The sequence below is a fragment of the Callionymus lyra genome, chromosome 4, assembly GCF_982586985.1.
Source record: "Callionymus lyra chromosome 4, fCalLyr1.hap1.1, whole genome shotgun sequence".
Classification (NCBI taxonomy): Eukaryota; Metazoa; Chordata; class Actinopteri; order Syngnathiformes; family Callionymidae; genus Callionymus; species Callionymus lyra.
Window position 1 is genome coordinate 4,894,854 of NC_141821.1, and position 16,028 is coordinate 4,910,881.

General features: G+C 40.1%; 1 protein-coding gene across 3 annotated transcripts; it reads left to right on the plus strand.

The window, feature by feature from the left end:
- The first annotated feature begins 1,313 nt into the window (after positions 1 to 1,313).
- Positions 1,314 to 14,474, plus strand: sf1 (splicing factor 1). 3 transcript variants are annotated; one of them, XM_087788540.1, is made up of 13 exons: positions 1,314 to 1,400; positions 2,263 to 2,706; positions 5,294 to 5,557; positions 6,237 to 6,368; positions 8,807 to 8,882; positions 10,940 to 11,092; positions 11,714 to 11,803; positions 11,863 to 12,162; positions 12,256 to 12,363; positions 12,606 to 12,795; positions 12,859 to 13,039; positions 13,101 to 13,259; positions 13,742 to 14,474. In XM_087788540.1, exons 2-13 carry the CDS (start codon positions 2,283 to 2,285, stop codon positions 14,044 to 14,046), a joined length of 2,382 nt encoding a protein of 793 aa, XP_087644666.1. In that variant the 5' UTR covers positions 1,314 to 1,400; positions 2,263 to 2,282; the 3' UTR covers positions 14,047 to 14,474. The 3 variants fall into 3 exon arrangements, with proteins under 3 accessions (XP_087644666.1, XP_087644665.1, XP_087644664.1); XM_087788538.1 differs by lacking the exons at positions 1,314 to 1,400; positions 2,263 to 2,706 and having other exon boundaries at positions 5,200 to 5,557; XM_087788539.1 differs by lacking the exons at positions 5,294 to 5,557; positions 6,237 to 6,368; positions 8,807 to 8,882; ... (6 more) ...; positions 13,101 to 13,259; positions 13,742 to 14,474 and adding an exon at positions 3,397 to 4,820 and having other exon boundaries at positions 2,263 to 2,688.
- Positions 14,475 to 16,028: the final 1,554 nt, after the last annotated feature.

The following is a 16,028-nucleotide window of genomic DNA, read 5'->3' on the forward strand; positions in this document are numbered from 1 at the left end:
TAAATATTTTAACTGTAGTTCTTGGGCATGGTGTGAACATGCTACATATCGCGCTGGTTGTGATGGTGGGGGGAGGAGGGTCGAATTACGGTACAAAACGAAGTTAATGTTATGTTATTTACAAAGCCGTGATAATGCATATCATATTTTATTATCAACAATCTGATTCATTACCTCATTGGTATCATCCTTCATTCATCAATGGAAGTCTGGAAACAGAACATTCATCAACTGCTACAAACTGGGACATGGCAACGTTTGCAACGTTTAGCGAGTGCTCATGGGAAATGTAGTCTCCCGTCGGGCTAAACACTACCACTTTAGTCCACTGGCGTCGCTCGACTAAAAATGGCATAGAATCACTTTCATTTCTAGACCTCGGACCCTTGAAAATGTAAACAAATATGAAATGTCACATTTAATATTTTAGCAATAGAATAAAGAATCGAATCATTTTGCGTTTCTAAGTTTGTTTGCTCATTTATAAGAATAGTGTCTCGTGATAATGTTCAACAAAATAATATGTGAAATAACTTCCAAATAATATAACTTAATTTTGTGTATTGAACATGTTAGATGTATTGAAAGTAGCATCCGAGATCAGTTAATAAATCATAAACCATCAATCTTAAAAGATGCTTCAAACATCACATATAGAATCTTTATACCAAATAACTCAAGAATTACCTTTTTTTCTGATAAGAAACCTTTTGTTTTTTTCGCAGTGGATGATAATAATAGGGAATGATAAAGTGTTATTTAATGAGTAAAATAATGAACCATTATATTATTATTATTACTGAATAAAAGCTCGGAAGCCACAGAATAAATGTCCTTAATTAGTCATAGAAATACAAGTTTAATAACATCAAACATTTCTCTCATCTGAGATGGCCCTCTGCAAAGCATCCCACTATCTTTATATATCATTTATATTTCAAGTTACAAATCACCTTCAAATGAATAATAATCCATGTTGAACATAAGTAAGTAAGTAAGTAAGTAATTTTTATTTGTATAAGAGCCAGGATTGCATACAAACGTCCTCCTGCCTTTGTTCTTGTCAAATAAAAGCAGCAATATTGGAATAAAACGGATCTTTTAATGGAAACGCTATAAAATCAACATCGTCTCACACTCGTATGAAAAGTTCAGAATGATTTATATTTCCAGGTGAACATAGAATGAAAGAATGATTTATATTTCCAGGTATACATAGAATGAAAGCTGTAAACTACTATCCAGTACAGTCTGTTCATTAGAGCATTGAGACGAAACAGCGCCCCCTGTGGCCTGAGACTTTGTCTTAACACCGGAAGTGGAAGCATCCCTGCTTGAAAAAACGACAGCCGCCATTTTCCCTTCGGACGGACTCGACACTTACATCGGTTTCTGAAAAGGTGAGCGATTTGGAGACTATTTCGAGTGCGCAGCACGAGTCGCAATATATAAATCAAACAGTTAAACTATAGTCTTTCTTTTTTTTTCAATTAATATACGAATATAGAAAGAATCATCGGTTTAACGAGACATGAAGCGATGTATCAGTTAATGGTGGATTACGATTAAGACTTTCCTCTAATGTAAAAAAATAAATAATACCCTAATGCACTAAATTGCACTTTGTTATGTTTGTCTAAATTGACATCGCTTTACATCCGAGTGATGCATTTTCTTGTAAAGGAAACTCGGAATTGTATCTGCATTGTTTGGACGTGACGCTAGGCTAGCTAGTTAGCATCTGGTGCTAATCACGAGGTTGTTTCGTCAAACGAATGTACAAATAAATCGTTAAATGGAACAAATCTCCACGTTCAACTCGTAATGGACTGTTTTAAAAAAAAAACGAATGTTTGTTTTTAAATTCTTTAGACCACCGCTTAGTCCTATAGGGCCTTGGGAGAGTAACCTGTGTATTTAATACTCTGATTTAATTTAACATGGATAGAATATTGAGTTTTGAAACGCAATATTACTTGCATTGCTGACGATGCATGCAAAGTAAAGTAGTAAAACGATGTGACGTGCCCAACAAATTCCACCAAATGAAATGGAAAGTGGAGTTGAATAAAAATATGTTTGGGAATTAAAAACTGGATAAACGAGTAACGCTAAAAGTTGTTTCAGTTTCTAACCATGACATCAATAGAAGTACTATATTCTAATTTAGTTTTTAAAGTTGTTGTTCTGTGATATATGTTATGTTCCAGTTGAATATGTCTGGAATACAGGTGTTTGATACTCTTTTTCATGTTTCTACAGTGATCTGGACAAACGCCACGATGGTGAAAGTATTCATCGGAAACCTGTCGGAAGAGACGACGCCTGATGAGCTTCGCTCTCTGTTTTCCCAGTATGGAAAAATCTCTGAGTGCTCCATTGTCAAAAACTTTGGGTTTGTGCACATGGACAGCAAAACCGAAGCAGAAGAAGCCATCGGCAAGCTCCACCAGTATGAGCTGAACGGGCAGCCCATGAATGTGGAGCTGAGTCGTGGCAAGTCGAGAGGAGCCGCCAAGCTGCATGTTAGCAACATCAACTGCAGCAATCAGGAGCTCAGGGCCAAATTTGAAGAGTTCGGATCAGTGCTAGAGTGTGACATCGTACGAAACTTTGCCTTTGTTCACATGGCAAGAATCGAAGATGCGACGGAGGCCATAAATCAGTTAGACAACTCTGCATTTAAAGGTGAACTTATGGGGGAGGGTTGAATGAATTGATGTACATTAACAATCAAATGTATTTTTGTTTAAATGGTTGAAAGGTAAGTTCTCCGCACCTGCAAGGTAAGTAAGAGTAAAGGACCAGTGAGAAAGAAACATTTTTTGCTGACCTTCATTTGTTGGATAATGCTGTGTTGACTTGATGGCGTACATTATCAATTATTTTCGTCAAGCAAGAGACATTCATAGATTGTTTTGCCTTCTAATGGATCGCATTTAACTTCTCAACTCAGTCTCTTGGTTTATCACGTTTTTGCAACATAATCAACGTGTGCATATACTTCTAAAAAAAAAAAAACGACCTAAAAATCGGAGTTCCTGCGAAATTCCTTGAATAATACATGCTTGGCAAAATGCTTCATAACGACTCAATACATGAATTTTAATATTAAAAGCATATACTTCTTCAAAGAAGCTCTGTTACATTTCTTGCGTAGGCCAAATTGTTCTACCGCTCAAGTAATGGCTAATTAAAGATCTTCCAATTGAAGACTTTAAATAAATGCCTTGTTTTCGTATGACTTTCCATGAATTGCCGGTTTCAGCTTAAAAAGTGATGACAAAGGGGGTTTGTTCGTGCAATGGGGTGCTCTTAAGAAACATGCATCGGTGTCTTAATGTATTATGAGAATGAATGCAGACTCAAGTCCTTACATAGTGTTTTCTTTTTAAGGCAAACTGATGAGCGTGAAGCTTTCGACTAGCCGCCTGCGTACTGCGCCGGGAATGGGAGAACGATCGGGTTGTTATCGTTGCGGGCAAGAAGGCCACTGGTCCAAAGAATGTCCTCTAGACCAAAATGGTTTCCTCAGAAACGGCTCGGAGCCTGTGTCTGATGGATTCGAAGCTCCCAGATATGGGGGAAGTGGTCACTACGGCAGTTATCATCCGGGCTACAGCACCGAGCAGAAGTACGGTGGCGGATACGCTCCTCCACATGGTTATAACTGGGGTTCGGAGCAAAGCAGCACCGCCGCAGCGTACAAAAGTGGCCCGGGCTACGAGAGTGAGATGCGGTACGGCCCGCCGCCGCCTGCTGCTTACAGCAGCAACAACGTTTACCGAGGAACCGACACACAATACGCCGCGGTACCAGCCTACCAAATGCGACGGTCGCCTTACGTGGAAAGAAATCCGTACGGAGTCGTGGACTACTATGACAAATACCGGGCCAATTCGTACAGAGGCAATTATTACGAGGAACCACGCGCCGCCCCCTTGCCTGCTGCAGCAACTCCGCCGTCCACCGCTATGAGGGAACATCTGCCTCACGCTAGCGTGGACCCATACAAGTATTCTCCGGTCCCGCCTCCTCCAGCCCCAATCCCCTCATTCTACACACGCGACCGAAGTCCGATTCACAGAGCGTCAGCTGGTGGTAATGGTTACTCGTACGACCATTCAAGAAGCTCTGCCTACGGTACGCCTGCTGCAGCACCACAGTATAACTACTAAGCTTTGTCCAACCTGCCATGTAAGAGTTAGAACTGGAGCAGGTAGGTAAGATCAGATGTGCCACACAACCAATTCTTAAAAAATGGCTTTCTTCTTTAGAGTAGATCTGTTGAACGAGGTCTAAACTACTAAAACTAACAGTCATGATTTACTATTTACACTTTTTTTCTTCAATAAAATGTGTGCAGAAAATCAGGTTTGATTAATATACTGTGTACATAATACAAGTGCATTTGTGGAATGAATGTGGAAGTTGTGATTTAATGTCTCTTGTTAGTCCAGCCCAAACTAGATTTATTTTTAAATTCAGTTCATGTTGAGGTAGCATGTTTGGTTGTCTAAACTTGGGCTACTTCTTGTACAGTGAACATATTTAGTGGTAGTTCAGTGTTTCATTTTATTTCATTGTTATTGTAAGGTTGAGACTTTCTACAAAAAAGGGGATAAAATACGTTAAAGTTCAAGGTTTTATTTTGAAACTAAAATGCTGCATCCGTTCCACATAATTTTAGTACATGTTCAAGGGTATTTAGTTCTAATATCACAGGGTGCAGCAGTTTTGAATTGTTGAACCAATTTACTCTATTTCTGTCTGTATTGTCTGGATTTGTAACAGGTTGAAATAAAGGTCTGTCCTAAGTCGGTGATGTGTGATATTCTTGGTCAACACTAATAAAATGACACAATTCAAACTTTCTTTTGATTTTTCTAGAGGGCTGATACCATATTTGAATAGATGGATGAAACATATTTAATGTTATTTTAGTACACTCTTGTATTAACGTTATAATGCTAAATGAAAATAGCAAACGGTGAGGAGCAGCATTACAAAGTTGTGGCTCTGACGTCTCCATTTCCTGCCTTTGATGAGCGACATCCATTTACACCAATCGAAGCTCTTTATACTGGGGGCGATATGAGCGGACCAATGAGCTGCCCTCTTGGAGTCGGCACCAGACATCAGTGGTGACGTAGTTGCTCCTCCCACTAACACATTTGTGACTTTCGAGAGAGCGCCATTTTGATTCTAGTGTCCACAGAGGTTCGTATGGTGCCTAAAGACGCGTGCAGGGCGATTTAATTCAACTCATTTGGGCGAATAAAAACACACAAAGTGTGCGTGAAGATGGCGACGGGTGCTAATGCGACTCCACTCGGAAAGTTGCATCCCAGCATTGGCGCTAAAAGAGGCTTCGAGTCCGGGCCTGGTGCGGGCAACGGGCTAGTTCAGACACCGGGGCCGCCGGCCTCCTTCACCGCCATGCCAGGTTTTCAGCCTGCGATGCCCACTGCAGCTTTTACCCAGCCACAATACAATGCCGTCCCCACCTTTGCTGCTCCACAACCACCACCTCCCATGTCGGGCTTGGTCAAAGCAGGTATGACAAACTAGCGGGGTAATGCTAAGGATGCTAACGCTGCTAATGCTACACAGCTAATGGCTAGCAGCATATGCTGTGTTTAGCTTATTTGATTCCAGGCCTTGCATAAAGATCTATCGACACACTATTGTCCTTCCACATAAAGCTATTCTAGATTCCCATATGTTCACTAAAACATGTTTATATCCCACAATAACTTTGTCTTTCATCGATTGGATTAAGTTCAGAGTACTGTTTTAGTAAACACATTGTCGTAAACAATTCTAATTAGAGACTCGTTAAATGAGTGTTAAAGTTTGCCTGGATCTCCGATACAGAAACATTGCGGTATTATTTAAGTTTCAAAGTTGTATGTATTCTTAAATTGAGGAAAGTGCAGACCAGAGTAAAGGAATTTATCTAAAATAATTGAGATTGCTGATCGAAGATGAATAATATTGAATTGTAGAGTTGATGGCATTATTTCACAAGAACATGCTTAACTTGCACACACAATACAATGGCCTTTGAATTCTGCTCAACCTTTAGACTGAACGAGCATGAAACTGTTGAACCCTTGAATAAAGACTGGTCCCATATGCAGTTACACGTTATTTTTTTTATTTTTTTTTACAGAAACTCAAGAGTAATTATTTCCATGTTTAATCCTTCTCATATCTACATTGCGTCTGCTTAGATTTTGGGCAGAAGAAACAAAGAAAGCGAAGCCGTTGGAGCAGTGAAACGCCTGACCAGAAGACCATCATACCAGGCATGCCCACTGTTATCCCCGCAGGACTGACCCGGGACCAGGAGAGAGCCTATATAGGTAAATGATCAATGATGTTTTGCGCTCTTAAATCTGCCCTGTAAATGGAACTTGCATCTTTTCCCCCTTTACCATGATAACTTTTGTTCGAGGCTGCATGGGTCTATATCAATGTGAAAATGTCCTTTATTTTTAGTTGAAATTTGTTTTCTGCAATACCTTGATCACCTTTTCATGTTGTTGGCAATAACAGTCCCCAACACAGGATCTTTGTCTAATCCTTACCACATTAAATTAATTCAAAAACTCTATTGTATAATGTTGGAAGTTTTATGCTGTGGCACTTAATGGATTGGGATACCTTTTGAGCAGCTATTAAGACTAATGCAAGGACAGTGAATATACATCACTGCTTGCTGAAGTCTACCAGCCACGGGTCACAACTCACTGTCTTGCCTGTTCCCCCCCTTACACGTCATCAGTTTTGTACCGTGCATGGAGGCATCTCATTATGTCTTAACACACTAAAGTATGCTAATATTTATTTGTCTAAAGTGTGAGCAATGCTGCTTTAATGGCAAATCTAAATACACAAATTGGTAAAAAAGCGAATTATTTCTCTAAAACATGCTGCTTTAAACATTTATTCTACATTTTGTGTTGTGAAAATGGAAAAAGGTGGTTTTAAGACCAAACGTGCCTTCCAGCAGCAGTGTAGCACAAACCAAACTGCTCTCACAGGCCCTCAACTGGGTGTTTGCAATTGTTTTTCCTCAATAACTGACCTTGTTATTGATGCCACTCATTGTTAATGGTTGTTCTTTCTTGGTATGTAAACATTCATTTTTACCCACCTTCAGTTTTTACTTTGATCATTGAGTAATGCCTCCCCGACAAGTAAAACAACAGGAACGTGGTTTGAACATGAAAGTAATGTGAGCAGCATTTATTTTGATAATCCAGAGAAATCCCACTGCAACATCAATTCAAAGTGATTGTGCATGTGATGATTTTATTCATTGCTTTTTAACAGTCAACAACTTGAGTGTCTTATTTGGTTTTATGATCTAAACCTTTAATTAAAAGCCTTAACTTTGTGCCCTTGCTCAATATAATGTGTATTTAGCAGGTAAAAATGTGGCTTCATATTATTGACATCAAGAACATGCATCTGGTGATGAGGGTAGAATATTTTCAATCTGCAATATTTAAGAATTGCATGTCAAAATAGTATCACCATGTACTAGATACTATCAAAGGCTGGTAAAAGCAGACATTCATCCTTGATTGTTAACACTTTACTTTGTTAAAAGGTTTGTTCAACCCAAATTCAAACTTCACTCATTTTCAACTCTCACTTTCTACCCTCATGTCGACTAAGGGTTGGGAGTATTTTGGGAGTATTCTGTTCCTTTTTATAGATTATAGTTGTAGACAAAAATGTTTGTTCATTTTAATGTAGGGACGGTAGCTCAGTTGTCTTTATCTTCGTCCAAAAAGACACTTAAAACATCCAAATACCTCCAAACTGCTCGTCTGTAACGTCCATCCTATATTGAAGCCTCGATGAGAAGAATTGCTCCCGAACAAGTCTATATTTCATGCTCGCTTGTGGCAGGCATTTCAAAGACCAATAGCGCTATAAACCGAAAGTACTCCTGGTAAATATCGTGAGCCCTTCCAAAGCTCACACAGTCTACTGTCTACACTGGAAGCGCTCGTGATATTACCCGGAGTACTTCCTGTTGACATTACAGACGAGAAGTATGTAGGTTATTATTTTTTTTTTAGGGTGCTCACTCACAACATTAAAATGAACAAACATTTTTGTCTATGAATCTAAAAAGAAACGGATTACTCTGAAAATAATCCCAACCCTTAGTCGACATAAGGGTGATTAAAAAATGAGTTTGAATTTTGGGTGAACTATCACTTTAAATTGTGTTTATTTTCAATTTATTTAGTTGCGTGTTTGACACTAATGTTTATATAGAAAAACAACAGTGTTTTTTGCCATAGTCGATGCCAGCAGTAACTTGGTTGTTACTTTGTTAAGGCGGTGTCTTCCTCGTACCTTACTAACATTCTAGAATACATTGTATGAATTAATAATAACCGTCTCATATCCCATGTCTTTAGCATCAAGTTGTTACACTATTTGTAAAATACTTTCAATGTGATCACTGTGTAAAGAAAGTATTGAGCATTAGTTATATTGTGCAATCGTCTTTTCTAACGTATGGTTCCTTAACACAAGATCACTCGGATGTGTTTAGTAATGTTACTGATAATTAAGACATTTTTATAAGCGATCATGTTTCTATGAAATGCTCTTTGTCATGTATTATACTTGCTTGATGTGCTTTTGTGTCTAACAGACTCTCAGTAGTGATGTTTGAGACGGTGCTCTGTTGTTCTGGGCGTTGTCTTTAACTTTAATGTGTTAACAACAACTCTCTTCATCCTTTTTTTTTCTTTCCTAACCTGAATTCTTCCAGTCCAACTGCAGATCGAAGACCTGACTCGTAAACTGCGTACAGGAGACCTGGGAATCCCTGTTAACCCTGAGGACAGGTCGGAAACAGATTAAACCTTTTAACAGTAACAATTTCTCTACCATGTCTTTTTGGAAGAATGTTTATTTTTTCAGTTTTAAATGTGATTAATGAGCTAAATGTGGTTTTGTGGTAGCTAGTAGCAAATTTGTTTTGGATAATCTTTTACTTACTAAAAATACTTTATGTTAACTGTTTTTCTTCTAGTTAAAATTAAGTAACCTATTTGATATATAAGGTTTTCTTAATTTCTTGGTTTTCTTACTATGTGATATTATGAATTGACCTGTAAACTCTTGCATGTAAGATGGGAGTCTGGCTACAGAGTTTCCACTCTAAAGCAACCCCCCGCCCCCCAAACACACACACAGAAGAAAAGATGCTCAGTACAGGGTTTACCAAATTTTTTCCCTACTAAAGACTCCTTATTGACCTTATTACTCTCCACATATTCTGGGTTCTGCCTTTCTCTGGCATTCATTCTCCCTTCACAGAGCCCAGTCTTGTTCCTCACTCTTGCCAGTGAAGACAAGCCACTCAGTCACAGACCTAAAACTATGATCTTAAAGCACCTTAGAAGTCGCTCTTATTTTGAAAATACATGCATGTTAAGATGCGACCATTTTAGGAAAAATGCCACCATCTTGACTGAGCATGCAAATCCTTTTTGGCTGAGGCCTCAAATTACTGTCGTGTTTATTCCTTACCTGATTGTGGAGCCTAATCTATTGGGGGTTTTTTATAGCTTCACGAACGCGTCTGTTATCTAACTTTTATCTTACAATTACTTCAGCTTTGTTTGCGATGGTTCTAGTAGTAGTTTCTCTTAAGAAAAATACTCTAAGTACGCTGTCAAAGTACTCTAGGAATCAATAAATTAATAACTAACATTTTTTTAAAGGGGTTTGGATCATTTTTAACTCTTAAACAAAGGTTGATTTCATGTAATTTAAAGAAAAAACAAAACAATTAAAGTATATTTGAACTTCAGATTTTGTACTTTGTTCAAAATTAATGGAAACGTATACAGTCACCTGAGGTCGTCATGAGTTTAGTCGTCTTATTTTATTAGTTGTTATATATGTATGCTCAGGATTACACATTATTATTAAACTTGTTTTTATGACACTAATGTGGCTTTAATCATTAAAATCTGGTTAAATATTTATTTACTAAATCTTATGAACAGCGCCTCCAGTTACTAGTCCTTGGACATTCTTGCCTCCGATGACCTAGTCCATGTGTTCTAAAAAAAGAGCGCCAAATGATGTGTTCCCACAGGAAGTTGCTTGTTTCAGCTAACCTCCCTGTTGCCTGTACTTTCTGATCCTCATCAGACATTTCCACAGCAACGCTGCTGTCAATCATCCCCCAAACAAATGTGAACAAACCGAGTGGGGGGTGTTTCAGGTTGTCGCCGTTGGAAGATTTTATTTTTTGGGTTTTCTCATCACGCAGGAAACAAATGTGGCTCTCTTGATATGTGAGCTTTAGAAAAGGTTGATATCTAATCTTGACTCCTTTTCTCTAACCCAAATTACCCCACGTCAAGCTAACCCTTTTTAAGCGCAGAGCCTCCTTAACACAGCAGCACAGGTTCTCGTCATCCATGGGGAGGTCTGGACCTCTACCACCAGGCCACCATCAAGCAACTTCTGCATAAGCTTGAACGTTTTGTTTGGTTTCCTTTTTCTTACGTCCACCTTCTTTTCTTGTAGGCCAACAATCCTGTCTGCAGGTTATATTCTGGCCATTTAATAATTTTTTAATATCTAAATGCAATCTGCTATTGGAATCCTGGTTGCCCACCGTAAATGAAGCTGGGACACCACTACAGAGTTTCTCTGTGAACATGTCATTTTTCCTGAGATTGCATCATGACTGGTCATCAGTAAACAAGGCCTGGTCTTTAAAAAAAGAAATGTCAAGCATTTCTACTCAAAAATCTGGACAGTTAAAGGTTGTTTAAAAACGTGGTTAGCCGTGACTTGATAGCGTAGCTGTTGAAAGTGACACAGAGATTGTGAAAATGTGCTGATGTCCTCCTCCATGTCTCCTATCTGCCATGGTTTTTAGGTCCCCTTCTCCAGAGCCCATCTACAACAGCGAGGGCAAGAGGCTGAACACTCGCGAGTATCGAACGCGGAAGAAGATCGAGGAAGAGCGTCACTCTCTCATCACTGAAATGGTCGGCCTCAACCCCGACTTCAAGCCTCCGGCCGATTACAAGTATGTCTGTTGTGACGCAATAGTTTTTTCCTTTAGACCGCTGGACGTGTTTAACTTTGTAACGGTTTCATCTGATTTACATAAGCCGTTTAAACGGGGGTCGCCACGTTTCTTTGGACCGCAGACCAGTTTAATGTCTGCATTATTTTCAGGGACCTAAAAATAAAAAAAACAAAATTAAAAGTCATCGGAAGCTCCGAGCTGGTTCATCTGCAACGACATAGTCTCGTATTGAGTTTTTGTTTTACTCCTTTTTTCTTTTTTTTTTAGTAACATGGGGCCACTGGTTTTAATCAAAAGCAACAAACTAATAAAATGGAAAACCGATGGTGGACAAAAGTATCCAAAAAGATTTGTGTTCATGTTGATATCTTGACGAAGAGGACGCCAGCGTTAAACATTAGATTAAAAAAAAAGCAAATTTATGTCAACACTTGCACAAAGACTTCTGGGAAAACTGGTAAACGGGTTCGGTCACAGAGACGATTATTTGTATAACCTAAGAACTTAAGTCAATATTTCATTCAGGCTGGTTGAGTTTGACGTCCCTGATGTCTCTGTTCAGTTTTACATCATCATCAGTATCTTCTCCTGTAACCAACGCACCTGTAATGGTTTCAGGCCTCCAGCCACCAGAGTGAACGACAAAGTCATGATTCCTCAAGACGAGTACCCAGAGATCAACTTCGTCGGCCTCCTGATCGGACCTCGGTGAGATCCAGGTGATTCTGCAACATGGATCCGAGTCGTTAAATGTTTCCTCTCAACAGTGGCAACACTCTGAAGAACATCGAGAAGGAATGTTGTGCCAAGATCATGATTCGTGGCAAAGGGTCCGTGAAGGAAGGGAAGGTGGGAAGGAAGGACGGTCAGATGCTGCCGGGGGAGGACGAGCCCCTGCACGCCCTCGTCACCGCCAACACCATGGAGAACGTGAAGAAGGCCGTGGAGCAGATCCGCAACATCCTCAAGCAGGGCATCGAGACTCCCGAGGATCAGAACGACTTGAGGAAGATGCAGCTGAGGGAGCTGGCCCGGCTGAACGGAACCCTGAGGGAAGATGACAACAGGTCAGTCGACGATCTGTCATTTTTTTTTAAAATACTTTTTTGTTTTTGTGTTGTTGGATGAATATTTGATTTCACGTGTTCGTGTCTCGTCAGGATCCTTCGCCCCTGGCAGAACTCTGAGCCGCGCAGCATCACAAACACAACACTCTGCACCAAGTGTGGTGGAGCCGGTCACATCTCCTCTGACTGCAAGTACACCAGGTACCCATGATGCACCACGTTCACGTCGTTATTACTGTCCTACTGTAGAGTGATACCAGTGTAATACTACATGGCTACAGATCAATGACGCAGTAATGCTAGCGGGCTCGTAGTTTGTCAGATTAGGACTTGTATACCAAGTGTTTTTTAAGTGAACTTAAATCGTCCCAAAATACAAGAAGTGGGTTTTTACCTCCTTTTCTGTTATTGCGTGGAACTGACCTTGTTTTACTTTCTTGCAGCACTTTCTCCACACACAGACCCCCGGGCACAGCCGAGCCCCCCCAGTCGGCCCAGGACAAAGCTCGCATGGACAAGGAGTATCTGTCCCTCATGGCCGAGCTGGGAGAGGCCCCGGTCCCCTCATCTGGTGGGGGTCACTCCGGTGGGGGCCCACGAGCCTCCGGCCCCGGCGGCAGCCAGCCGTCCCCGGTATGTGATCTAAATCAAGGGGTTCTCCTGCGAGTCGGACGATGATTAAATGTGTTTCTTCAGAATCGACCTCCGTGGATGAATTCGGGGCCCAGTGACAACCGAGGCTATCACGGCATGCAACACAGTTACCCTCCTCCGATGCCCAGCATAGGACCCCCGATGCCCCCTAATCCCAACGGCTTGCCTCCTCCATGGATGCAGCCGCCGCCGCCCATGGGCCAGGCTCACGGGCACCCCATGGGTAAGAGTTGGAACATGTGGCGACTTGACTTCATTTACTTGATTAACTTGTGTTGTCGCAGGAATTCTACCTCCTCCCATGGGCATGATGCCCCCTCCGCCCCCTCCTCCCAACGGTCAGCCACCTCCCCCTTCAGGACCCCTGCCGCCATGGCAACAACAGGCTCCTCCTCCACCTCCAACCAGCAGCATGGCAACCAGCACGATGCCATGGCAACAGAGTGAGTCCAGCAGCGGAATAATAAAAGTTTCTTTTAGAAAGACTCGGTCTTTGTTCCTGCAGGAAGGTGATGTTTTTTTTAGTTTTATTAAAAAATTAAAAATTGCTTGAATAAGTGACAATATTGTCAATAATTTGACCAATAAAAGAAAATATTTTCATTAAAATAAGTGAATGTTGAATATTTAAAAATATAATATATAAAATATTTTGTATTGATAATGTTCAACGTCAATTATTTAACATTTTCAGAAAAATATTTATAATAAAGAGAAAAAATAATCAATAAAAGTGACTTCAGTAAGTAAGTTCTATCAAAATAAATATATTTGTATACGTTTGGATTAAAGCATATTTTTAACTGAATATTTAGAATAAAAAAGTTCCTTTGATGCAACCTGTAGAGGAAAAAAACCACCAGGTCACATGATCTCTTCATTAAAGCTTCTTCCCATGTCTGACCAATCATGTGTTTGTCGTCAGGCACCACGACCACCACGTCCGGCACCAACAGTCTGCCTCCCTGGCAGCAGCCTCAGCAGTCGGCGGCCTCCGCGGCTCCCTCCATGGTGCCCCCCCCTCCCGGAGTCCAGCCCCCGTTGCCGCCCGGCGCCCCCCCTCCTCCGCCGCCGCCCCCTCCGGGCTCGGCCAGCATGATGTACGCGCCGCCGCCGCCCCCGCCGCCCATGGACCCTTCCAACTTTGTCACCATGATGGGAATGGGGGTCCCCGGCATGCCGCCCTTCGGGATGCCCCCGGCGCCCCCTCCTCCCCCGCCCCAGAATTAAGTGGTCGCCGTGCGGCGTCGTCGTTCACCATATCCACAGACTGCTGTCACCGACTTAACCAGTGCTTTATTTTTTAATGAGTTTGGTGGATGAACGGCTGCTCCAGTGAAACGAATCCTCTTCGTAGTTTGTTCTCGTTCAACGATATCTCTCCAAATACCATTTTACTGCTCGAATGTTCACTTTGAATCCATGTTTCCTCCTTTTAAAGTTCACGTGTCCCTTTTTACTTTTCTTCTGAGTGGATACAAATATTTTTGTAATACGATCTTTGTTAGAAGAAGTTTTGTTTAGTTTGGGGACGTAGATGTCACTGCATGTCTCATCTGTGGGACTGTCGCAGCAAACTCACCTCATCAAGAGAATCTCAAACATGTGACGTGTCTGGATGATTAGCTTGCTTTGTTGGAATTAAACTCTTAATTTCATCACTGGTTTCTCCTCATTTACAGGTTTGAGTGTCAAGATAACATTCTTTTGCAGGCGAGTCGCGTCAAACTGCTGGTCTGAGCCACAGTTTTGTCATTTCTGTTGGAATTATTCTACATGGTATTGACACTTTCAATTAAAACATTTTAATCTTTTACAGCGATTTAATTTGAGTTGGAATTCAATGTTTTTTCAATTGAAAAGTTTAATTTTGAACATTTTAATCTTGTGCTTTTCAAAAGCATAAAAACGTATTTTATGATCGGAGTCAATTGTGTTAAACAATCTAAGTTTCTATAATATTCCAAATGTAAAAACAAAAAAAAAAAAAAAAGGCCAAACCTTCATCCATAAATTGATAAATGTTGGATTTTCGGGTTGTAAAAACCCTCAGGCTTAAGACTCGCTTTTTGGGGAATTAGTTGCTCAACGAGGAAAGGAGAGATAAAGGTATTAACTGAAAATGCACAATCATGAAGGAAGAAAATGTTTATAATTGTTTTCTCTCGGGCTTAAGAACAAGATCTGCTTCAGGCCTAAAGTCACAGGGTTTCTTCCTTTTTTGTACAAGGAACAACTCCGTCCTCATTCACCTGTTGCATAACCTCTCTTTTGTGGCAGATCTGATCCTCTGAGAACTAAAGACTCGGATCTGGTGTCAGGAAAAACTAGTTGGACAGTTTGGCATCAGACCTGAGGAGGATCTCAAACATTTTCATCTATTTAATGGAGCTTAGAAGCTGGTTCTGGTGCAACAATGTTTCAAGGAGACAAAGTAAAGTCAATTTAATAGAAAAGTCTTTCCTTTGCAAGCTACAAAAATGGTTCATAGAGAAAGATAATTAATACTTGTTACATCAGGGAAAGGTTGGTCGACAAAGATTAAAAAGACGTACACAAATACAAAATCGGAACTAAAATAAAAAATACAATAAACAACAAATAGGATCAAGGGAAAATAATTAAATAATGATAAACAATACAATATATATACTTTAAAACACCTTCACCTCAATATATATTAATGTCTTAAAGAAGCATTTAAATCCACATGCGGTCCTTTGACTGTATTTATGCGGCCCACGTGATGTCAAAGTATGATCACGTTTAAATGGTTCTAATACATTAAAAAGTGTATTTTGTATTTATTATTCATTTACACTTTCACATAACACTTTTCCCCTCCTTTTTGTATGTCATTTTTCGAGTATATATTAATCCCTCAAAATATATTTTTTAAGTTGGTTGAAGAAATGCTTTAAAAAATCGTCATATATACAAGAATAAAATAATTGCCTAATGAAGAATGCGAATTCATTTTTTTGGGGGGATTTTCTCGTCTTTTTTTTCTTGACGGCCCCTAACAACATTCACAGAATTGAATGTGGCCCTTGAAGAACTATAATTGCTCACCCCTGATCTAGTGCAACATTTATATATAAATAAAACAGTTTTTACATACAACAGAAATGTATTTGGGACGAAAAGATAAACAAAAAATTATACGTTTTTAAAAAAGTATTTTAAAGTCACTTCAAAAAAAATAATCGAAC

Bases quoted from the DNA above. Each gene is read 5' to 3' on its own strand.
- sf1 (XM_087788540.1), top strand. From the start codon at position 2,283: ATGGTGAAAGTATTCATCGGAAACCTGTCGGAAGAGACGACGCCTGAT. The intron at 11,804-11,862 runs GTGAGATCCAGG...TCCTCTCAACAG, and splicing joins GGCCTCCTGATCGGACCTCG to TGGCAACACTCTGAAGAACA. The intron at 12,364-12,605 runs GTACCCATGATG...ACTTTCTTGCAG, and splicing joins TCTGACTGCAAGTACACCAG to CACTTTCTCCACACACAGAC.